This window comes from Schistocerca piceifrons, chromosome 1 (assembly GCF_021461385.2).
Source record: "Schistocerca piceifrons isolate TAMUIC-IGC-003096 chromosome 1, iqSchPice1.1, whole genome shotgun sequence".
Classification (NCBI taxonomy): Eukaryota; Metazoa; Arthropoda; class Insecta; order Orthoptera; family Acrididae; genus Schistocerca; species Schistocerca piceifrons.
Window position 1 is genome coordinate 567,141,597 of NC_060138.1, and position 25,035 is coordinate 567,166,631.

The 25,035-nt window shown below is 44.5% G+C and overlaps 1 protein-coding gene across 1 annotated transcript in view; it reads right to left on the reverse strand.

Annotated features, from left to right (window-relative positions):
- Positions 1-24,336, reverse strand: part of LOC124750818 — a 128,050-nt gene extending 103,714 nt beyond the window's left edge. The window contains exons 1-2 of the mRNA XM_047248985.1: positions 24,298-24,336; positions 19,372-19,644 (exon numbers count right to left, since the gene is read on the reverse strand). Of these exons, the coding sequence (XP_047104941.1) occupies positions 19,372-19,644; positions 24,298-24,336 (312 nt within the window). The remainder of the gene's footprint in view (positions 1-19,371; positions 19,645-24,297) is intronic.
- Between the last annotated feature and the right edge of the window lie 699 nt (positions 24,337-25,035).

Here is a 25,035-nt window from a genome sequence, read left to right on the forward strand (position 1 = left end):
CAGATGGATCTTATTTCTGCAAGACTTCACCTTCACAGTTATACACATTCCTGGTACAGACAACGCTTTCTCACGGTCACTGGCAGGCTCTCAAAACGAGTCATCTGCACATTTTTGTCAGTCTAACTTTAGTTTACCATCCAGCAGGTAGCTTTCGATAACTATGTTTTTTCAGCCTTACGCGACTTTGGCAGAGAACACGGTAAAGACGAGATTGAATGTTGACTTGTTTAGGTTACGCATTTTTTAGCAGAATGTCTTGTCATTTTACGTTTTTTCTCTCATATGCCAAACCTTATGAATGAACGATAACTTCACAACACAATAAGTCACTTTTAAAGAATGTTTCTTTTATACTACTACTTACACTCGCATGATACCACTTTACTGATACAGATTAACGTACGTTTTTAATAAGCTATTGAATTTAGCTTTCCCCATGCAGCAATATAATACAGAATTAACAGATAAGAGGATATATGAAAATGAATAATTTGCACCACCCTGTGTACCATAAAGAAGAAAGCATGAATATCCTACCAGAAATTATACTGTTCTATTACCTCATATAACATATACTAATAACAAAACTGTAAAACCTTTGTCTGCCTGTCTTTCTGTCAGCTTCAACACACTAATCTCTAGAATTACTAGACCAAGTTTCATGGTGTTCCCGCAGGTAATTTCAGCGTTGCTTGGGCGACGGCTTTGTTTCATTGTAGTCGGATCACGAAAAAAATATCGTGATTCAGAGTTTTTTTCTAAAACCGTCGTGTCTGTTTGTTTCAACGCATTGGTCTCCAAAACTACTAGACCAATTTTTATGGGTTTTCCACAACGTATAGGCTTCATTTCATCAAAATCTGATAGCATAGTAAAAGGATATCGTGATTTGAAGTTTTAAAACCGTCGTGTCTGTCTGTTTGTCTGAATAATTTTATCTCCAAAACTAGTAGACGGATTTTCATGGGCTTCCATAGGTAACTTGACCGTAGCTTGCACCAACATAGTGGTTTCATCCCCTCAACATCGGAAAGCGAAAAGAAAGGATATCATAATTAGGGTTTTACCTAACGTCGTCTGCTCAGTTTAGTACGACGGATGTTTACCCATCACGGTGTAGTACACCAGAAAACCGATAGATGGTGCTGTTTTTAGTCCTTCCCCTTTTTTTTTTCAATTCAGTCGGGGAAATGTTTTCAGAAATTTATGTCAGTGACAGAGCTAAGCGTCGCAGTCTTATCTTTACGAATACGAACTGACAGCTAATGTACTTGGCTAGGATATGCAGCTTTACTGATTTCGCTTTGTGTATTAACAGCTGAACGCCGTTATCAACTTTTATTTGTGAGTTTGGTGCCTACTCTTAACATTTCGATACCGTTTTGTTTAGGAATAAAAATGTCCAGAAAATGCTCGAATCTTTATGAATACACTTGGACTGCTATATGAGTGAGGACTAAGCGGTCTGAAGAATCCAATGAAGAGACGTGCTGCTACTAGAGAACGTGAGGCTTTACGTATGGTGTTTGGAAACTCCTCCAAAAATTGAGGTGTCGCCTAACTCCGCCAGAGGGCGTCAGTCGTTGTCTCGCTCCTCAGATTCCTTCACTCACATACGCTGAAAGTTATTTCTCTCCAAAGTGAGATCATAGAAGCGAAAATTTTGTCGGGAAGTGGCGCAGGGGAGTGAGGTTTTATAATCCAAATCCCGATATTCTTACAATTCACCATTTTACTTTAAACGTGTACAATTCTCGGCTAGTTTACGTTATGTCACGATCATAAACAAAGCACAAGGCCAGACGGTGTGCCGGCCGTGGTGCCCGAGCGGTACTAGGTGCTTCAGTCCGGAACCGCGCGACTGCTACGGTCGCAGGTTCGAATCCTGCCTCGAGCATAGCTGTGTGTGATGTCCTTAGATTAGTTAGGTTTAAGTAGTTCTAAGTCTAGGGGACTGATGACCTCAGAAGTTAAGTCCCATAATGCTCAGAGCCATTTCAACCAGACGCTGTACGTTGCGTGTGTGTACGTTAGGGCCACTTTGTTTCCGCTTGGATAGCTCTGGGTGGCCCTCTCCCATCTCACTGGAGCAACCAAGCTCTACGTTCATGTTCTCGATCTTACTACGTCAAACTTTGATTTCAAAGAAGCTTTACATGTCAAAAATAAATCTCGACAGCACTCAAGTTGGAGTTGCAATATTTACTTTGTTAAAAGCAGTGTCCGACGAAAGAGTCATATCGAGTGACAAAAGAACAATAGTACACCACAAAAAAGAAGGAGAAACATGGTGAACAGTGTGAAGAAGGTCACAACGCAAAGTTGCGCTCGTATGTTAGTAATAAAGTGGTAATGCGACCTCCAGACTAGATGAGAGGAAACGCAGATCAGCAAATCGTAAGTAATTTCTTTTTTACATAAAAAATAGCGACGTGAACTGTTTAATAATCTAAAAATAACAAAACTGTATCGTTATAGATCCCACTGATGATGCCTTAGAACAAGGAAAAGGCGAAACGGGTCTGGGATAAATAAATTAAGTGGCAGCAGGAAAAAGTGGTTTTATTTACAAAACAAGACAAATAGGTTGTTTTGAGAAACTGCGCACACGAAGTTTCAATAAAATCTCGTAAATAAGGTATTTCAAGTAAATGTAATGTAACCTTTAGTTAAGGTAAGAACTGCCTTCAATTATATCTACAGTAGCGACATATTTTTAAAATTGCGAATTCTACCTAAAACTTTATCCTTAAACCACAAATCTAAAAGTTCCAAATTGTTTGTTTCTGATGGTAAGGTTTGTATTAACAATATAACAACCTCAAAATTAATCTACATATCATCGCAGTACAAAATTAATTTTGGAAAGTTCCATAATTTAGCACGTACACACTGCTAAGGATGGCCCTTAACATTTCTACCACCGCTCTGCAACGTAAATTCATACAAACTATGGTAAAGAACCCAATTTGACACTCTTTACTTGCTTAAGTAAATATTTACATTTAGCTGATCAGCAAGAACTTTTGAAGCGCATTTGCGTTCGGGAATTTATTCAGGACTTGAACTGAGTTGTAGTTAAACACATCAAACTTAGATTTGTAAAAATCACCCTGAAAAGCATTTTCCTGGCACGAACACCGCAAGCCTTACTACTACTACCACTGCCAGCTATGTTTCCTCACATTCACCGCTTGTTAAGTACACACATCCTGACAAATGTGCCATTCGCTAGAATGCGAAATCAGAGCTGCCATTTCTCAGCTTATCGTAGAAACATGAACTAATATTAATAAAGCCCATCATGTATCACGTTTTTCATAGAATTACTCTGCTTCTCATCGACTGTAACTTACTGTTATTGGCAGCCAAAGTTTTCGTATGTGGTCATTCTTTCATGCATTCCGCTCAGTATTTGCAACCAAGTATTATGAAGCAGAATACAACTGTAATCGATAATTTAAATAATTTGTAGTGTGAGAATGCAAATTATAAGCGAGAAAGTTCTGTAAACAGTGTAATACACGAAAAATAGAACATCTCCGACAATGTCCAAACTCTTCGGGTAGTGCTATTGTCGTAATACTGTATCTTCGTATCAGATTTTGGTTTCACAGAAGCAATCATTGTAAGTGATGGCTTGTGTGTGCATTTCTGTGCAGTACCTTAAAGTCACAAAAAGGCGACTGCATGGAAAGAGTGGCAAACCAACACAAACATCACATAAAATATTATTGTACCTATTTGCGCTCGGTGAAGAAAACAAATTCTCGAAATGCGTCGTGATGTACATAAAAACATTTAAATAGAAACAACCTACTACGCACCCATTTTATTATAAAACCTGTTTAAAAATGGCTCTGAGCACTATGGGACTTAACTTCTGAGGTCATCAGTCCCCTAGAACTTAGAACTACTTAAACCTATCTAACCTAAAGACATCACACACATGCATTCCCAAGGCAGGATGCGAACCTGCCACCGTAGCGATCGCGTGAATCCAGACTGTAGCACCTAGAACCGCTCAGCCACTCCAGCCGGCAAAACCTGTTCAAAAAATAACTGAACAATCATCATCTTATGCAACCGCTTATCCATCTTGCAACATAAAAGTAATGATATATCTATAATACACAAGTAACGTACGTTTTTTACTTTATGTCGTAAATATTATAATACATTAGGTAAAAACCATGGTTTTTTTACGGGTTTATCGCTGTAATTTATGCATTGTATTATGATATATTGCAGTGTTATGATCTGTTATAGCTCATACATTTACGTTTGAGCTCGTAGATACCTGGATAATGAATATATTTGTACTTCTTGGATCATATCTGATAGTTCTTTCTAAAGACCAGATGTCAAAAGGCAAATGCACCTGGGAGCTCTAGGAAGCAAGCCTTCTAAATCCGATCTTGTATTCGTATTTGACATTTATCATAGTGTACAATGCACTTTTACTGTGAAGCGCCAAAGACACTGGTACAGGCATGTGTATTCAAATATAGAGATATGTAAACAGGCAGAATACGGCGCTAAGCTTGGCAACGCCCAAGTAACACAACAAGTGTCTGGCACAGTTGTTAGATCGGTTACTGCAGCTACAGTGGCAGGTTATCAAGATTAAGTGAGTTTGGACGTGGTGTTGTCGTCGGCGCACGAACATGGAACACAGCATCTCCGAGGTAGCGATGAAGTGGGAATTTTCCCGTACGACTATTTCACGAGTGTAACGTGAATATCAGGAACCCGGTAAAACATCAAGTCTTCGACATCGCTGCGGCCGGAAAAAGATCCTGCAAGAGTAGTAGCTAAGACAAATGAAGAGAATCGTTCAACGCGACAGAAATGCAACCCCTCTGCAAGTTATTGCAGATTTCAACGCTGAGCCATCAAGCAGTGTCAGCGTGCGAACCATTGAACGGAACATTATCGATATGGGCTTTCGGAGCCGAAGGCCCACTCGTGTATCCTTGATGGCTGCATGCGACAAAGCTTTACTCCTCGCCTGTGCCCGTCAACACCGACACTGGACTGTTGATGACTGGAAACATGTTACCTGGTCTAACGAGTCTCGTTTCAAATATTATCTAGCGGATGGACGTGGATGAATCCATGGACATTGCATGCAAGCAGGAGACTGTTCAAGCTTTTGGAGGTTCTGTGATGGTGTGGAGCTTGTGCAGTTGGAGTGATACGGGACCCCTGATACGTCTAGATACGACTCTGACAGGTGACACGTACATTAGTATCCAGTCTAATCACCTGCATCCATTCATGTCCATTATACATTCCGACGGACTTGGGGAATTCCAGTAGGACAGTGGGACACCCCACATGTCCATAATTGCTACAGATTGGCTCCAGGAACTCTCTTCTGTGTTTAAACACTTCCACTGGCCACCAAATTCCCCAGATATGAACGTTATTGAGCAGTTCTTGGATGGCTTGCAGCGTGCTGTTCGGAAGAGATCTCCACCCCCTCGTACTCTTACGGACTTATGGACAGCCCTGCGGGACTCATGGTGTCAGTTCCTCTAGCACTACTTCAGACATTAGTCGAGTCCATGACCCGTCGTGTCGCAGCACTTCCGCATGCTCGCGGGGGCTCTACACGATATTAGGGAGATGTACCAGTTTGTTTCGCTCTTCAGTGTATGTCACACCTAATGTGTTATGAAAAGTCAGGTATGCAGTATTGTCTGATAATATACGATAACCCTAACACGAAACGTGCGTGATAACAGTGACCATATTCAGAAACAACGTCTTTTGTGAAATGTATTTGAATATTTGCAACACAAAGTAATTACGTCTGTTGTATAGTATAACGATTGTAGACTCGTTTTTGAAAAGGTTTTTGTAAGAAAACAGATGCCTAGTTACTGTTTTAGACACAATCTTGTTAGAGTCTATGAAATACTGTTCTTTCATCATAATTTAGTTATTTGTTTTATTCAGTGATCATATGATGTATTATAGATGCCTAATTTCTGCTTTGATATGACAAACATTACACTTCATTTAAACTGTAATACAGACAACGAAACAGGACTGCATTGAACGTATGGATTCCAGTGCCACTCGTCACACACATTGATAGTTCGACATAACATCGCCTTATGTATAAATAGTCGGTTCATTGAGGCCCAGTTCAAAACAGTCACTGTCCATTACATCGCCTGTAATTAACAGCGAGAGAGGAACGTTGCATATCTCGAACAAGTCATTGACTTTAATCTGCGTGCTGGCAGACTACACACTTCCATATACACTAAGCTCTAGAGTTATTTTGTCTAAAATATATTGTTCCAGGATTAAATCAAAGTAGCTCCCAACCTCCGACCCTGAAAAAGTTCTTCGGGGGTTTTCCTTCGGTTGTAAGGCAAATGTCGGAAATTGAAACCCTCTCCCAGAATACACTGGCGTAAAAAAATCCCAAGGTAAGAAGCAGTGGTGCGACGTAAACGAAATTTTGTACGCATGTTTTTACATCTTAATGATGATGTCTATTAAGACTTCACGCTAGTCACATGAGGATGCAAATCAAATTTGCTTTAAATAGACGCATTTGATACACACTACATCATCAAGAAGGTTGATAAGTATCGGAATGATGCTTCATTGTTTAACGTTTTACATTTCACTGTGTTTTGAAAGACTGACAAACACGTGGCTTGAGTAGTTACTCATATTTAGGGAGAAACCCCTTACAAGAACTCTAGAAGGGAATAAATGGCAAACTAAAAGTAGTTTGGCAGAAAGTGGCAAGATATTTACCAGGCTGCTCGCATTGAGTTGTTATCTTAAGCATTTGTAGGATTAGTTATTTTTAAAAAGAAATTGTGACGTAAGCTTTAAACAAGACTAGCAGACGTAACTAAAATAGCTGCACGCACTCATTTCAACAATGATATCCCAATTTTACATGGTCTAGTAGAGAAGAATCGAGGGCGAAATTCCTATCTCCTAACCTCTCACTAGACCAGGAAACGAGCTCTGCGTTTGACTACCGAGCGTGAAAAATCTGCTTAGCCGTCAAACACTTCCAGAAATAGCACGAATTTTGTGAACTATGAAGTACTGCAAATACTGGCTTCAGTGGAGTAAACCAAATCAGCTGGTGGAAGTATCGGTGGAAATAATGTTTACATCTCAGAGAAATTCTAAATATTTTGGCAGGAACTTTATATATACAGGTTGGTCCATTGATCGTGACCGGGCCAAGTATCTCACGAAATAAGCGTCAACCGGCCGCAGTGGCCGAGCGGTTCTAGGTGCTACAGTCTGGAACCGCGCGACCGCTACGGTCGCAGTTTCGAATCCTGCCTCGGGCATGGATGTGTGTGATGTCCTTAGGATAGTTGGGTTTGGGTAGTTCTAAGTTCTAGGGGACTGATGACCTCATAAGTTAAGCACCATAGTGCTCAGAGTCATTTAAACCAAATAAGCGTCAAACGAAAAAACTACAAAGAACGAAACTTGTATAGCTCGAAGGGGGAAACCAGATGGCGCTATGTTTGGTCCGCTAGATGGCGGCGCCATGGGTCAAAGGTATATCAACTGCGTTTTTTTAAACAGGAACGCCCATTTTTTATTACATATTCGTGTAGTACGTAAAGAAATATGAATGTTTTAGTTGGACCGCTATTTTCGCTTTGTGATAGATGGCGCTGTAATAGTCACAAACATATGGCTCACAAATTTAGACAAACAGTTGGTAACAGGTAGGTTTTTTAAATTAAAATACAGAACGTAGGTACGTTTGAACATTTTGTTTTGGTTGTTTCAACGTGATACATGTACCTTTGTGAAATTATCATTTCTGAGAACGCATGTTGTTACAGCGTCATTACCTGTAAATACCACATTAATGCAATAAATGCTCAAAATGATGTCCGTCATCCTCAACGCATTTAGCAATACGTGTAACGACATTCCTCTCAACAGCGAGTAGTTCGCCTTCCGTAATGTTCGCACATGCATTGACAGTGCGCTGACGCATGTTGTCAGGCGTTGTCGGTGGATCACAATAGCAAATATCCTTCAACTTTTCCCACAGAAAGAAATCCGGGTACGTCAGATCAGGTGAAAGTGCGGGCCATGGTATGGTGCTTCGACGACCAATCCACCTGTCATGAAATACGCTATTCAATACCGCTTCAACCGTACGCGAGCTGTTTGCGGGACGTCCATCATGTTGTAAGTACATCGCCATTCTGTCATGCAGTGAAACATCTTGTAGTAACATCGGTAGAACGTTACGTGGGAAATCAGCATGCATTGCACTATTTAGATTGCCATCAATAAAATGGGGGCCAATTATCCTTCCTCCCATAATGCCGCACCATACATTAACCCTCGAAGGTCGCTTATGTTCCACGTGTCGCAGCCATCGTGGATTTTCCGTTGCTCAATAGTGCATATTATGTCGGTTTACGTTACCGCTGTCGGTAAATGACGTTTCGTCGCTAAACAGAACGCGTGCAAAAAATCTGTCATCGTCCCGTAATGTCCTTGTGCCCAGTGGCAGAACTGTACACGACGTTCAAAGTCGTCGCCATGCAATTCCTGGTGCATAGAAATATGGTACGGGTGCAATCGATGATGATGTAGCATTCTAAACACCGACGATTTTGAGATTCCCTATTCTCGCGCAATTTGTCTGCTACTGATGTGCGGATTAGCAGCGCCAGCAGCTGAAAAACCTACTTGGGCATCATCATTTGTTGCAGGTCGTGGTTGACTTTCACATGTGGCTGAACACTTCCTGTTTCCTTAAATAACTTAACTATCCGGCGAACGTTCCGGACACTTGGATGATGTCGTTCAGGATACCGAGCAGCATACATAGCATACGCCCGTTGGGCATTTTGATCACAACAGCCATACATCAACACGATATCAATCTTTTCCGCAATTGGTAAACGGTGCGTTTTATCACGGGTAATGCATGACGAAGCAAATACTGTCCGCACTGGCGGAATGTTACGCGATACCACGTACTTATACGTTTGTGACTATTACAGTTCTTAAAAACTGAACTCCATGCGAACAGGGCTCGCAGGTATAACCGTACCGACCGACTGCTGTGTCGTCCTCAGCCGACTCGCATTCGGGAGAACGACGGTTCAATCCCGCGTCCGGCCATCCTGATTTAGGTTTTCCGTGATTTCCCTAAATCACTCCAGGCAAACGCCGGGATGGTTCCTCTGAAAGGGCACGGCCGACTTCCTTCCCCATCCTTCCCTAATCCGATGAGACCGATGACCACGCTGTCTGGTCTCCTTCCCCAAAACAACCAACCAACCTCAGCCGACAAGCCTCACTGGGTGCTGATATGTAGGGGCGTGTGGTCAGCACATCGCTCTCCCGGGCGCTGTCAGTTTTCGTTACCTGAGTCGCTACTTCTCATTCAAGTTGCTGCTCAGTCGGCCTCGCAAGGACTAAGTACATCCCGCTTACCAACAGCGCGCAGCAGGCCCGAAGGATCACCAACCCAAGTGCTAGCCAAGTTAACGTCGGTTATCTGACGGGAAATGGTGTTACCATTGTCGCTAGGCCGCTGGCTTTATGCCTGTCATTCTCTGCCTATAAAATGGACTGCTCAGGTAATGGTCACCGTGGAGTAAGATTCTTTCAAATTCCCGGCAAGCTAGTAGCGGGGCAGAGCCCTCCCCAATAAGGAATATTTTGGAGTACTGTTCCGCTTAAAGCATTTTCCTTACAACCAACGGAAACTTCCCGAACACCTTGGTCAGATCCAGGGGTGGGAACTACTTGTAACTTAATTCTGGGATAATATGTACCCAGACGAGAAATGTGAAAGGGCAGTTGATGTAAGGTGTGTTTGTTTCAAATCGAGCGCAGCTAAGATGATGATTTCTTTCTCATGTTTAGTGTAACCATGCCGCTGCCAGTCGCAGGCAGTTTGATGACAGAACGTTCACTAGACAGCACTAATGTTCCATCCTCACCTGCAAGTATCGGTACAGCCTGACAGATGTCCGTCCGTAACTGCTGCGAATTTCTTCGTTGTGCTGTACATCGATGACGTTTTTCTTTTTGGCTTTTGCCAGTAGTGTCACTAGCTCGTGAAGGGTGTTTCGCTGAAGAAGTAGACAGCATGCCTGTAGCAGAAAGAGGTATTAAATGTATTTTGAATGATATTTTGCACATACAATTGATATGCCCCATTCCGCCGGTTAGTATGTGCGATCAGTCGCCTTTCCGACCTCATGGCCACAAACACACACACAAACACACTTTGATGATTGGCTATTAAAAAGGAGTGAAACAGCTGACGAATACCGTCATTTGTACAACAATCAACATAATACAATAGTAATAGAAGACGAAGAAAAATTCATAAAGCAAATAAATCGCACGAATCTTTTTGGACCAACCCTTGCTTCTCCTTCACTCTCAGCAGATTATCGAAATTGTCACTTTTGTTCCTGAGATCTTTAGACCGAAGACTGGTTTGTTCCTGCTTGTCTATGGGATGGGGCAGAGCAACTTGCTTATTTAGAAACGCCATTTTAGAAAAGGAATGCAGATACGTATTTATTCTTTGACCAGTTTCGGCATATAAATTTTATGTTTACACAGTTTTAAGGATGATATCATACAGATGGCGTCCATTATTCTTAATACACTGCGTTAATCGAATATGAGTTTCGTTCAACTCTTTCCAGCATTTCAACAAGTGTGGTGGCGACAGCTTGACGAATGTTGTTCACGTGAGCCGTGGTCCTAGGACGATCGTTGTAAATAACTGATTTTAGATGGATCGATAAAAAAATAGTCGCAGGAGGCTAAATCAGGCTACCGTGATGGCCAGTGTGGACGGCCGCTCAAGGAGAGGAGGCGTCCTTGGAAATGTAGTCGAAAAACAGTCACCGATACACGCGCTATGTGTGCCATTGCACCGTCCTGTTGGAAACATACATAATCCACATCATCATGTGGACGTAATGCTTAGAAGTTACCGAAATTGCCCGTTCGTTTTCTTAAAAAACGGTTGATCAGTTATTCCAACTAGCGATTGTGCACACCAAACAGGTACTCACTGCGAATATTTGGGACCTTGATGAAATTATCTGGAATTATCTGGGCTCCGATAGCGCATGTTATGCTTACTTACAGATTCCTAAAGATAGAAGCGAAACTCATCACTGAAGAAAACAAGAGTGTGGTTTGGTACGCCAAGAGGCGCCTCACAAGCATTTTCTCGAGCAACAAAATGGTGTGGATAAAGTTCTCGTCATACAACGTCATTGTGCGGATGAAATTTTAAGTTCTTCCTGAAAGATTCTCCTCAGAGAGCTTGCAGACAGCCCAACAGCAACTGCACGCCAGCAGTCAAGAGTGCTGAGAGGGTCGCAAAACAGCCTAATCATGTCAATGTTACTTACGAACCTTACTGTTCGTGGATGCTCAATTTTTTTTTTTTTCGTCACATCGCCAGTTTCTCTAATGTTGTTTACCCGTGAAACTATCGAGTGCCACCCACAAACACGACCTTGTGACGCAATATTGCAATGAGTACGGCATGCAGTTTGCGTGGCGCTGACTGAGCGACCATTATAAACATATGGCTCGACCGTTAACGGAATCTCTACATTCGTCCAATCCTACTATAAAACGGCGACTATAAAACACAGAGTATTTACTTAGGAAATTAAAGCGATAAAGAAGAGCAGTGTATGAAATTTACCAAGGAAGGAACTTTAATGGAGAATTTTGTTTCTATCATAAACTACAATATCATCAGACAAATTTTTTGAATATATGTGGATGTGCCAACCCTCTCTCTTAGGAGCAACCATTGCTTCAGGGCGCGAAATTCAAAAAAGCATGTTGCTCTGCCCTACCATGTTTGTGTCGCAAGTCTCTTAATCATCACATAATTTCTGCAGCCTATATACAGGATTATTATAAATGATTGAAGCGATTTCACAGCTCTACAATAACTTTATTATTTGAGATATTTTCACAATGCTTTGCACACACATACAAAAACTCAAAAAAGTTTTTTTAGGCATTCACAAATGTTCGATATGTGCCCCTTCAGTGATTCGGCAGACATCAAGCCGATAATCAAGTTCCTCCCACACTCGGCGCAGCATGTCCCCATCAATGAGTTCGAAAGCATCGTTGATGCGAGCTCGCAGTTCTGGTACGTTTCTTGGTAGAGGAGGTTTAAACACTGAATCTTTCACATAACCCCACAGAAAGAAATCGCATGGGGTTAAGTCGGGAGAGCGTGGTGGCCATGACATGAATTGCTGATCATGATCTCCACCACGACCGATCCATCGGTTTTCCAATCTCCTGTTTAAGAAATGCCGAACATTATGATGGAAGTGCGATGGAGCACCATCCTGTTGAAAGATGAAATCGGCGCTGTCGGTCTCCAGTTGTGGCATGAGCCAATTTTCCAGCATGTCCAGATACACGTGTCCTGTAACGTTTTTTTCGCAGAAGAAAAAGGGGCCGTAAACTTTAAACCGGGAGATTGCACAAAACACGTTAACTTTTGGTGAATTGCGAATTTGCTGCACGAATGCGTGAGGATTCTCTACCGCCCAGATTCGCACATTGTGTTTGTTCACTTCACCATTAAGAAAAAATGTTGCTTCATCACTGAAAACAAGTTTCGCACTGTACGCATCCTCTTCCATGAGCTGTTGCAACCGCGCCGAAAATTCAAAGTGTTTGACTTTGTCATCGGGTGTCAGGGCTTGTAGCAATTGTAAACGGTAAGGCTTCTGCTTTAGCCTTTTCCGTAAGATTTTCCAAACCGTCGGCTGTGGTACGTTTAGCTCCCTGCTTGCTTTATTCGTCGACTTCCGCGGGCTACGCGTGAAACTTTCCCGCACGCGTTCTACCGTTTCTTCGCTCACTGCAGGCTGACCCGTTGATTTCCCCTTACAGAGGCATCCAGAAGCTTTAAACTGCGCATACCATCGCCGAATAGAGTTAGCAGTTGGTGGATCTTTGTTGAACTTCGTCCTGAAGTGTCGTTGCACTGTTATGACTGACTGATGTGAGTGCATTTCAAGCACGACATACGCTTTCTCGGCTCCTGTCGCCACTTTGGCTCACTGCGCTCTCGAGTGCAGAAACCTGAAGTGCGGCTTCAGCCGAACAAAACTTTATGAGTTTTTCTACGTATCTGTAGTGTGTCGTGACCATATGTCAATGAATGGAGCTACAGTGAATTTATGAAATCGCTTCAATCATTTGTAATAGCCCTGTACATTTGAATCTGCACACTGTAGTCAAGCTTTGGTCTCTCTCTATAACACACTCCAAGATAAGTAACGGTGCGTCATGAATGAATTACCCATACCGAATGGAAACCCGTAGATGTGACGCACATGAACAGACAAATAAATGATAACAGTTTCAGAAAAGTCGTATGATCTATTCAAGAGAAGAAATTTCGCAAATTGAGCGAGTCAATAACGTGTTGGTATACCTCAGCCCTAATGCAAGCAGTTATTCGAATTAGCATTGATTGGTAGAGATGTTGAATGTCTTTCTGAGGAATATCGTGCCAAATTCTGCCTCAGTCGTGGGTTACATAGTCAATTGGGGAGAGATCCGGCGATTTTTCTGGCCAAGGCGGGGTTTGGAAAGCACGAAAACAAACAGTAGAAACTCTCGCTGTATGAGGACAAGCATTATGTTGCTGAAATGTAAGCCCAGGATGGATTTCCGTGAAGGGCAACAAAACGGGTCTTAGAATATCATTGACGTACCGTTGTGGTGTAAGGGTGCCGCGTGTGATAATCCAAGGGGTTCTGTTATGAAAATAAATGACACTCCAGACCATCACTCGTGATTGTCGAGCCTTATGGCTGTCTGAGGCGTCTTTAGACTTGACTTCCCCGCTCATCAAGGCTCACTTCGAACCGGGACTCATCACTGGAGACAACTGTAATCCAGGCAATGAGATTCCAGGTCAAAGGCATGTCTGAAGACACCTCGAACAGTGGTGGGATACCTATCTGAGTGTTGCCCGCCAAACGGCCTGACAACCTGGAGTGATGGTCTAGGGTGTTCCTATATTCCGAAACGGATCTTCCTTTCTACCACTCTTTCCATTCTACTGTACATAATTCGTGTCAGTATTTTGCTTCGTAATCACCTTCTTGGTATCGTGCGTTGTGTTTTTTTTATGCGTCGGCGGGTGAGGCCACGCCACCAAATACCGTCTTAAACTTCCCTACCTCGTCGATGCTGTGTCATGTAAAGTGCTGAACAAAATTAATGGAAACACAACTAGAAATGCCTGAACATAAATGCAGGTACTAGTCAGTACAGAAGATGGCGCTGTGGTATGTAGAAAGGCGTTTTTCGTTGCGACGGAATCATCTCACGAAATTCCAATCACCAACTTTCTTCTCCGAATGCGAAGATATTTTGTTGACACCGACCTACATAGGGAGGAACGATCACCAAGATGAAATAAGGGAAATTAGAGCTCGTACGGAAAGATATGGGTGTTCGTTCTTTCCGTGCGCTTTACGAGATTGGAATAATAGAGAATTGTGAAGATGGATCGATGAACCATCTGCGAGGCACTTACATGTGATTTGCATAGTATCCATGTAGATGTAGTGTCTGACCACTAACGGCATCCGTGAAATGTCTTGAATACTTTGCTTGTGTCGGTAGTGGTGACAACAGTGTTCTGTGCAGTCATCAGTGCATTTTTACGGGGCTGCATTAATTTGAATGCTGGCAAATTGTTAAGGCTCGTATGGTGGCTGCTTCTGTAACCAAGCTACCCGAAGTGTTTACGTTTTAAAGAGGTACCGTACCAAAGATTTATACCGTATATGTGGAAAGCGGAATAACATGATCCCTTAAGTCGCAAATCGGACGGAAGTGTGTGCTGAACGATCGTAACGAACAGTCATCGGATTGTGACGAAAAATAAAAGGCCGACAGGTGCAAAAGTTACTGCAGAACTAAATGTCACCCTCTCGAACTCTCTCAGCAGCAAAACAACACGATGTTCAGTGATGCGAATGTCCGCAATAGGAAAAAGTCATGCCGAAACCCTAAAACAATAGAAGAAAATCAAATGTCTGGTTTCACACTGTTTACAACTTCAGGACGAGTTTACGTCCAAAGCGTGGAACAGGGCGAGATTTCGATGATTTTGGCAGTCAGTCCTCCATGGGGAATTGGGCAGCCATGTAGTGGTGTTCATTTGGGCCCTCGGTTACGGTGTAAGATCGTATTATTGCAAGCATTTTGTAACAATTTTGACTAATTAGGTCCATCCTGTGGTACGATGTTTGTTCCCCAATGGTGATTCAATGTTCGAAAACCCGGGCCCCTGCTCACACAACAGGCATCGTTCATGATTAGTTTTGTGATCACGAAGATGAATTGTTGCGTCTCTCCTCTGCTGCTCAATTACCAGCTATCAATATTTTTGAGATTTTGTGATCTACATTGGAGAGAAAGGTGCATGATCCCTATCCACCTCAATTAGTTTTGCTTCAATCTGTAGCTATTTTGCATAAATAATGATTTAAGACTCTCTTTAAAACGATACAGGAGCTGTATTTATCGATTCATAGATGACTAGAAGCTATTTTGAATGCTAACGGTTTTCCTACTCCGTATTAGGCATGGTATCATGTTTGTGTGTTAGTACATTTTTGTCCATCCCCTTTATGTCCTCTTGCTTGACGTCAGATTTCACCACATCTTTCTACCGGACACTTGGTATTCCTGTTGGTCTTTTGTCTTCGAGATTCAAATCATACGTTAATCCTGGCAACCTGTTAGCATCCAAGTACCACATACACTCCTGGAAATTGAAATAAGAACACGGTGAATTCATTTTCCCAGGAAGGGGAAACTTTATTGACACATTCCTGGGGTCAGATACATCACATGATCACACTGACAGAACCACAGGCACATAGACACAGGCAACAGAGCATGCACAATGTCGGCACTAGTACAGTGTATATCCACTTTTCGCAGCAATGCAGGCTGCTATTCTCCCATGGAGACGATCGTAGAGATGCTGGATGTAGTCCTGTGGAACGGCTTGCCATGCCATTTCCACCTGGCGCCTCAGTTGGACCAGCGTTCGTGCTGGACGTGCAGACCGCGTGAGACGACGCTTCATCCAGTCCCAAACATGCTCAATGGGGGACAGATCCGGAGATCTTGCTGGCCAGGGTAGTTGACTTACACCTTCTAGAGCACGTTGGGTGGCACGGGATACATGCGGACGTGCATTGTCCTGTTGGAACAGCAAGTTCCCTTGCCGGTCTAGCAATGGTAGAACGATGGGTTCGATGACGGTTTGGATGTACCGTGCACTATTCAGTGTCCCCTCGACGATCACCAGTGGTGTACGGCCAGTGTAGGAGATCGCTCCCCACACCATGATGCCGGGTGTTGGCCCTGTGTGCCTCGGTCGTATGCAGTCCTGATTGTGGCGCTCACCTGCACGGCGCCAAACACGCATACGACCATCATTGGCACCAAGGCAGAAGCGACTCTCATCGCTGAAGACGACACGTCTCCATTCGTCCCTCCATTCACGCCTGTCGCGACACCACTGGAGGCGGGCTGCACGATGTTGGGGCGTGAGCGGAAGACGGCCCAAAGGTGTGCGGGACCGTAGCCCAGCTTCATGGAGACGGTTGCGAATACCCCAGGAGCAACAGTGTCCCTAATTTGCTGGGAAGTGGCGGTGCGGTCCCCTACGGCACTGCGTAGGATCCTACGGTCTTGGCGTGCATCCGTGCGTCGCTGCGGTCCGGTCCCAGGTCGACGGGCACGTGCACCTTCCGCCGACCACTGGCGACAACATCGATGTACTGTGGAGACCTCACGCCCCACGTGTTGAGCAATTCGGCGGTACGTCCACCCGGCCTCCCGCATGCCCACTATACGCCCTCGCTCAAAGTCCGTCAACTGCACATACGGTTCACGTCCACGCTGTCGCGGCATGCTACCAGTGTTAAAGACTGCGATGGAGCTCCGTATGCCACGGCAAACTGGCTGACACTGACGGCGGCGGTGCACAAATGCTGCGCAGCTAGCGCCATTCGACGGCCAACACCGCGGTTCCTGGTGTGTCCGCTGTGCCGTGCGTGTGATCATTGCTTGTACAGCCCTCTCGCAGTGTCCGGAGCAAGTATGGTGGGTCTGACACACCGGTGTCAATGTGTTCTTTTTTCCATTTCCAGGAGTGTATTTCCATTACATCTAAGTCACTGCGAGGTTACTATCTTTTATAAACTTCAGCCTCTTTTCAGATTTCCTGATAACAGATTCTATAATTCAGTGTCATTCTGAACATGCTACGAACAAAGCTCATCTCATCTGCCTAGATTCTACCCATGTCTTTATTTCTCATGGTCCATGTTTCACAAACTTACGTGAAAGCATAATAGGTTTCTTTAACTATTTGACAGAAGTTACGGCCAGCTTCAGTTACGTGAGTGATTTCTTCGCCTACACAACGAGTATCAGAGACAACACTGCCAAGGTATTTGAAATTATGAGTAATCTGTAACTGCATATCTACCATTTCAATGTACACTGCTGGCCATTAAAATTGCTATACCACGAAGATGACGTGCTACAGACGCGAAATTTAACCGAGAGGAAGACGATGCTGTGTTATGCAAATGATTAGCTTTTCAGAGCATTCACACAAGTTTGGCGCCGGTGGTGACACCTACAACGTGCTGACAAGAGGAAAGTTTCCAACCGATTTCTCGTACACAAACAGCAGTTGACCGGCGTTGCCTGGTGAAACGTTGTTGTGATGCCTCGTGTAAGGAGGAGAAATGCGTGCCATCACGTTTCCGACTTTGATAAAGGTCGGATTGTAGCCTATCGCTATTGCGGTTTATCGTATCGCGACATTGCTGCTCGCGTTTGTCGAGATCCAATGACTGTTAACAGAATATGGAATCTGTGGCTTCAGGAGGGTCATACGGAACGCCGTGCTCGATCCCAACGGCCTCGTATCACTAGCAGTCGAGATGACAGGCATCTTATCCGCATGGCTGTAACGGATCGTGCAGCCACGTCTCGATGCCTGACCCGCTAGATGGGGACGTTTGCAAGACAACAACCATCTGCACGAACAGTTCGACGACGTTTGCAGTAGCTTGAACTATCAGCTCGGAGACCATGGCTGCGATTATCCTTGATGCTGCATCACAGACAGGAGCGTCTGCGATGGTGTACTCGACGACGAACCTGAGTGCACGAATGGCAAAAAGTCATTTTTGAATGAATCCAGGTTCTATTTACAGCATCATGTTGGTCGCATCCGTTTTTTGCGACATCGCTGTGAACGCACATTGGAAGCGTGTATTCGTCATCACCATACCGGCGTATCACCCGGCGTGATGGTATGGGGTGCCATTGGTTACACGTCTCGGTCACCTCTTGTTCGCATTGCCGGCACTCTGAACAATGGACATTACATTTCAAATGTGTTACGACCCGTGGCTCTACCCTTAATTCGATCCCTGTGAAACCCTATATTTCATCAGGATAATGCACGACAGCTTGTTGCAGGTCCTGTACGGGCCTTTCTGGATACAGAAAATGTTTGACTGCTGCCCTGGCCAGTACATTCTCCAGATCTCTCACCAACTGAAACCGTCTGGTCAATGGTGGCCAAACAACTGGCTCGTCACAATACGCCAGTCACTACCCTACGTGAACTGTGGTATCGTGTCTGAAGCTGCTTGGGCAGCTGTACCTGTACACGCCATCCAAGCTCTGTTTAACTCAATGCCCAGGCGTATCAAGTCCGTTATTATGGCCAGAGGTGGTTGTTCTGGGTACTGATTTCTCAGGAACTACGCACCCAAATTGCGTGCAAATGTAATCACATGTCAATTCTAGTATACTATATTTGTCCAATGAATACCCGTTCATCATCTGCATTTCTTCTAGGTGTAGCAATTTTAATAGCCCGTAGTGTTTTTGGTATCCATTATCTTTTCATGATCATCTTCTCATTTTTGTCCCAGTTGAATAAGAGACCTTACACTCTGTAATTTGGTGCTCAGCTATTTATTTGATACTGAAGGTCTCCAGAGTCGCCCCAACAGCCATAGGTCATTGGCAAATAACATGACAATCATGAGGATACTGTAACATTCATACCTGTCACCATCTACCCGTTTCGGAGTTCGCAGTAATACATTACTTTTCAATCCTGAGGTATTTCTCCCGTCTTACATATCATGCATACCAGGTTGAAGTTTTGACGTGCTATGTTTTCTTAAGGATCTCAATAATTATGAGGGAGTGTCGTATATCCCAGGTGCCTTGCTTGCTTCGCCTTACCTTGACAAAGTTAGCGGTTATTATGACGAACAAGTAGGCACAGACGGTGAGCTCCGTCAGCTCGGTGGGCGTGTCTACGAAGAGCTTGGAGGCGCAGCAGAGGGAGAGCAGGCCGATGGCCACGCAGCTGAGCGCCCCCGGCAGGGAGGCGGCCGCGCCGCCGCAGGCTCCCCCAGAAGCCGCGGCCGGCCTCCACAGCCCCATCAGCCGCAGCACTGCGAGGCTGGGGCCGATCAGGCCGCCGGCGTCCTCCATTCCGGGCTGCTTCTTGCTCTGGAATTAAAAAGGTTGAATTTCTGCCCTGTGCACAGTTACTCATTTCTTGGCTTCCCCACTTCACCACTATATACTGAGATATTTCCACGGTGATCGAAAAAGGGTTGATGTTTCAATTTCACATTTTAGATAATTCATGTAGCTCTCATGATGAACCATTTTCTGAATGGGAACAAATTACCCTTCGATAGTGTTCAGTTCTCGGACCACTATTGTTCACTGTGTACGAATGTGACACGATGCAGTGCACCATTCCCTTGCAGGCTGTAGTTTCACTGTTGACTCATAAATCTACTCAACAGGGGAGGGGGCAGAAGTGGCTGGCTGAAGGATAATAAGCTGCGATAGCTGAAGCTATTAGGCCATGGTATACCTCATAGAGGCCACTCCGGCAGGATGAAGTAACTTCAGCAAACCTCCCACCCCATAGCAGGTCGTCGTAGTCACTGAAAATTGATCTGTCTTTTACTCATTAAAAGATTTGAAGGTCCACTAGTGGAGCCATCTGACAGTGCATTTGTCTTCATAATTTACGGTTCAGTCCAGAGTCAGTCGTCTTAGACAGGCACATTTGCTCTTCTCCAGCATTTGTCTCCAGTACCCTGCATATCTAATGTTATCTCCATTTTATACTCGTGGGCAAACTTAAAAATCTACTATCTTTTGAGCTCTACATTTACAGTTTCGTACATTTTCTATGAATGGCTGAGTCATTGCTCTTTCAATTTTCCTGTTTGTTTCTCGTTTGAACGAAATGGGCACTTTTTCAAAATTTAGTAAGGTTCATATCATACTGTTAAGATGTTTCAGTAAATTATTCTTCATTTGCTGCACTTATAGATACATTATGTCCTTGTCTGACTCATTGTCTCAGTACCAAACTAGATGACAAAGTTGTCAAGGCACTGGTGTCAGAGATCGTACTTGGTGCTCTTTTATTCTACACACAGATGACGACATTCTGGAGGTCTATACAATAGGCAACTACTGTTAGCGACTTAGGCGTAAACACAGCAACGGTCCAAGCAAACAGCAGTATCTCACGAATAAAACTCAGTGAGGCACTACAGTGGGTAAGAGGTTAGCCTTGAAATCAGTATGGTGGGGTCTGACTTAAAGTCCTGGCTTCCAGATCTGAGTTTCCACGATTTATCTGAATCACTTCGGCGACTGCTGGGATGGTTCCTTTGAAAACAACAAGCTCTATGTCCTTTCCCATCCTTACGCAGTGTGACTTTGTGCTCCCAGTGAATGATCTCGGTACCGACGTGATTTTAAATTCTGATTTTTCTTCCTTTTAACGTGTGGAAAGCTGTGTCTGTCGCAATTGTACAAACACAATCGTCAAACAGAAATTCTAGCACATACACATTCGAGGCCAATTTTCGTAAGCCCGCGAGTATATCTGTATCACTTAACCATCTCTGGGGAACTGAATTTTTGCGATGATGATGAGGGCGGACCTTGTGATTGGCTGATGTCGTACGATGATAGTGACACTGGAAAGCGGCTGGCGAAAATCAGAGGTGGTTCCAAAATGGAAATGTCTAATTTATTTCAACTACGCAACAAATTTGGAGTTGCTGAAGGGACTGTCGTATGGTATTGATGGCTGGGAGATCCAAAGTGGTTGCTCATACACCTCATCGGAAGGGTTTTCTTCTATAGCGCATGATGGCTCCTCTTTATTCTTTTAGATATTATTTTCTTGTGTGTATCTACCGTGTAATACATGTATACAGCGTGGTTTCACATTTCTGGTGTATTATGATGACAAAAGGGAGCGGCTGTAAACAGGTGCCTGCACATAACCTATTCCTTTAGAACAGCATCAAAGGGACTCCCAAGGTTAATGCCTCCATCCGACAGATGGATTATCATGAACAGTGTCACACGCCCTCACTTTGTGATACACTGCAGAGAGGTGTGAAACGTAATCCAGGTGCTCATTACAATCCAGCTATATACACACACCAAAAAATGTTTTGTCTCACCTCGGTTCAGAGTGTTCCTCAACCTGTACAGAAAATTGGAGTAGAGATCAACATAAACATCATCTCCGCCCTTCTACTGTTCATGAAAACCACACATTGCATGTTGTACCACCATACAGCGAGACCTTCGGAGGTGGTAGTCCAGATTGCTGTACACACCGCTACCTCTAATACCCAGCAGCACGTCCTCTTCCATTGATGCATGCCTATATTCGTCGTGGCATGTTATCCACAAGTTCATCAAGGCAATGTTGGTCAAGATTGTCCCACACCTCAACGGCGATTTGGCGTAGATCCTCCAGAGTGGTTAGTGGGTCACGTCGTTCATAAACAGCCCTTATCAATCTACCCCAGACATGTTCGATAGGGTTCATGTCTGGAGAACAGTCATTATCCTGAAGGAAGTCATTCACAAGATGTGCACGATGGGGGCGCGAGTTATCGTCCATGAAGGCGAATGCCTCGCCAGTATGCTGCCGATATGATTGCACTATCGGTCGGAGGATGACATTCACGTATCGTACAGTCTTTGTGGCGCCTTCCATGACCACCAGCGGCCTACATCGGCCCCACATAATACCACTCAAAAACAGTAGTGAACTTCCACCTTGCTGTCCTAGCTGGACAGTGTGTCTAAGGCGTTCAGCCTGATCGGGTTGCCTCCAAAGACGTCTTCGACGATTGTCTGGTTGAAGGCATACGCGACACTCATCTGTGAAGAGAACGTGATGCCAATCCTGAGCGGACCATTCGGCATGTTGTTGGGCCCATCTGTACCGCGCTGCATGGTGTCGTGGTTGCACAGATGGACCTCGCCTTGAACGTCGGAAGTGAAGCTGCACCTCATGCAGCCTATTGCACACAGTGAGTCGTAACACGAACTCCTGTGGCTGCACGAAAAGCATTAGTCAACACGTTGGCTTTGCTGTCAGGGTCCCTCCGAGCCATAATCCGTAGGCAGCTTTCAGCTAATGTAGTAGTAGCCCTTGGGCGACCTGAGCGAGGCGTGTCATCGACAGTTCCTGTCTCTCTGTATCTCCTCCATATCCGAAGAACATCGCTTTGGTTCACTCCGAAACCCCTGGACACTTCCCTTGTTGACAGCCCTTCCTGGCACAATGTAACAATGCGTACGCTTCGAACCACGGTATTCACCGTCTAGGCATGGTTGAACAACAGACAACACGAGTCGTGTACCTCCTTTCTGGTGGAATGACTGGAATTGATCGGCTGCCGGACCCCCCTGCCTAACAGGCGCTGCTCATGCATCGGGTTTAGTGACATCTCTGAACAGTCAAAGGGACTGTATTTGTGATAAAATATTCAAGTAAAAGTCTGTCTTCAGGAGTTCTGGGAACCAGGGTGAGGCAAAACTTCTTTTGATGTATGAAGCTGCCACTGGGGGAGGACCTACTGTCAGGAGACTGAGTGACGAAGAGGTGCTAATGGATGGCAGACTGATGACGCCCAGAAAGAAAAATTGGTTCTGTGGAGTAGTGCAGAGACACTTGTCCACGCGGGAGTGGACCCAAAGTCAGACAGCCAGTGACTAACGTCCATCCAGCTTTCTGCTACCTGTATTGGTGTCGTGCATTGCTGGTATCTGCGGTCGGCAACTGGCCAACGGCTTCGTTGCGTGAACCACAGCATAAACGTCAGTCGTACGTACCGTAATGTTCCAGAGGAACCCCCTCTTCAGTGAATGCCTGTGTCCAGGTAGGTGGCCAAGGCTAGCAGTAAGTGACAGGTCCAGTGCGTTGTCAGAAGGCGGCTGCTGTGCTCGTTGTGGACCCGCTGCCTCCTAGAAGGAGTCCAGCTGCTGCTGGAGTGGACCGGCAGACCCGCTGCGCAGTAGCACCAAGTCCTGTGCATAGACTTAGTGCAGTAAACTGGGATCCCGGTCGGGACTCGAACCCTTAACTGCGGTCGGTGGCTCCATTCCTCTCCTCTCATGGCATAGACCTTGGGTCCTGGTGGCTCCTTGTATCCTCGTCTGGCAGAGCCCCTGCGTCCTGGTGTAACTGCTGGACCCCGAATACACCTGCTGCAAAATCAACAGGTATTTGTACCAGATAGCAGCGTAGTAGTTGTGCTAATGCGTCGCTCCTCTTCATGTACTCGGCAACACAACAGGCATCCTGATGATGGAGACATCACCTTGCTTGCTCCGTGCATTACTGCAACGCTGGCAAATTATGCCAAGTCTATCCCGACTCACAGTTTCACATGCTTATTGTCTCAACCCGAATGTAAAGACGCCGCACTCAGTGGCCATTGGCGGTTAAAGCAATGTTCCATCGCACCTTCTCAGAAATTTTACTCTTAACCTGGTACCGTCGCCACTAGTGGTACTGGTTCGTTATCAAATTCGAAAATACTGACGCAGCCGACTTTTCGGTTGTGTTGCAGTGGCCTCCCTCAGGGTATACAATGAAATCCTGAGGATGGCCATTGTGACAAGGCAAAAAACCGCTTATTTTAAAAATGGATTTTTGGCAATGCACGTATTTTACAAGGTGACGTGACAGTGTTACCAGAACGTTTGTAATGAGGCGTGCTCCATCCTTGCAGTCCGGTGTATTGTGTTATCCCGGACACTGACGCGAAATCTGATGATCAAGAACTTGACTCCACCACTAGCACTTGAACTATGTACCTGGGAGCCGAGCGAAGCCCCACGGGCGTCCATAAGCATCCTCGGTTGTGGGGGCAGGTTTTGTTCTTACGGGGCTTTAAACCCTAATCTTCCTTTCTTTGCTGTTTTCCTCCTCAAATACAGGATCTTCTGTCCCCTTATTACCTACTAATGTAAAATTTTAATGTATCCAACAGTTCCGAGGCATCCGCACTTATACACTTCTTACCTGCTGCTGTCCCACAGTTGACAATCTTCCTACTCCGTTAAACTCTTATTTTTGCCACTGCCAAGCGAAATATTTCCTTCAGTTTTCTCTGTAGAAAGAGAGCCCAACCTCTACCATCAATCCAGCAAGGATAGGTTCTTTGTGGTAGTGAGTTTATTACATCTGGATTTCTGCATTCCTGTGTAACTTCTCGTGTAGACTATGTCGACTAAAAATGTAGTTCATCTAATTGAGCTACACTTTTCAGGACGCTATTTCACCATCAGTCATTTACTGAAGGAATTGTTGAAGTCTTCTCAGCACATTTACTTCTATCACTGATGTGGCGACGAATAGGTAACTATTGGACTGCAGGATTGGTAATACGGCATTTCTCAATCAGAGAAAAGGTGGTGGCAACTTTTATAGCAAAGTATTTAAGTCTTATATTTACGTTATATCTAAGAGAAAAAGTAAACATTTCAAGTACTTGCATTAGAAATTACTTTTTTTTACAAAATGTTTCGTGTTACTGTATTTTGTACTTGCTA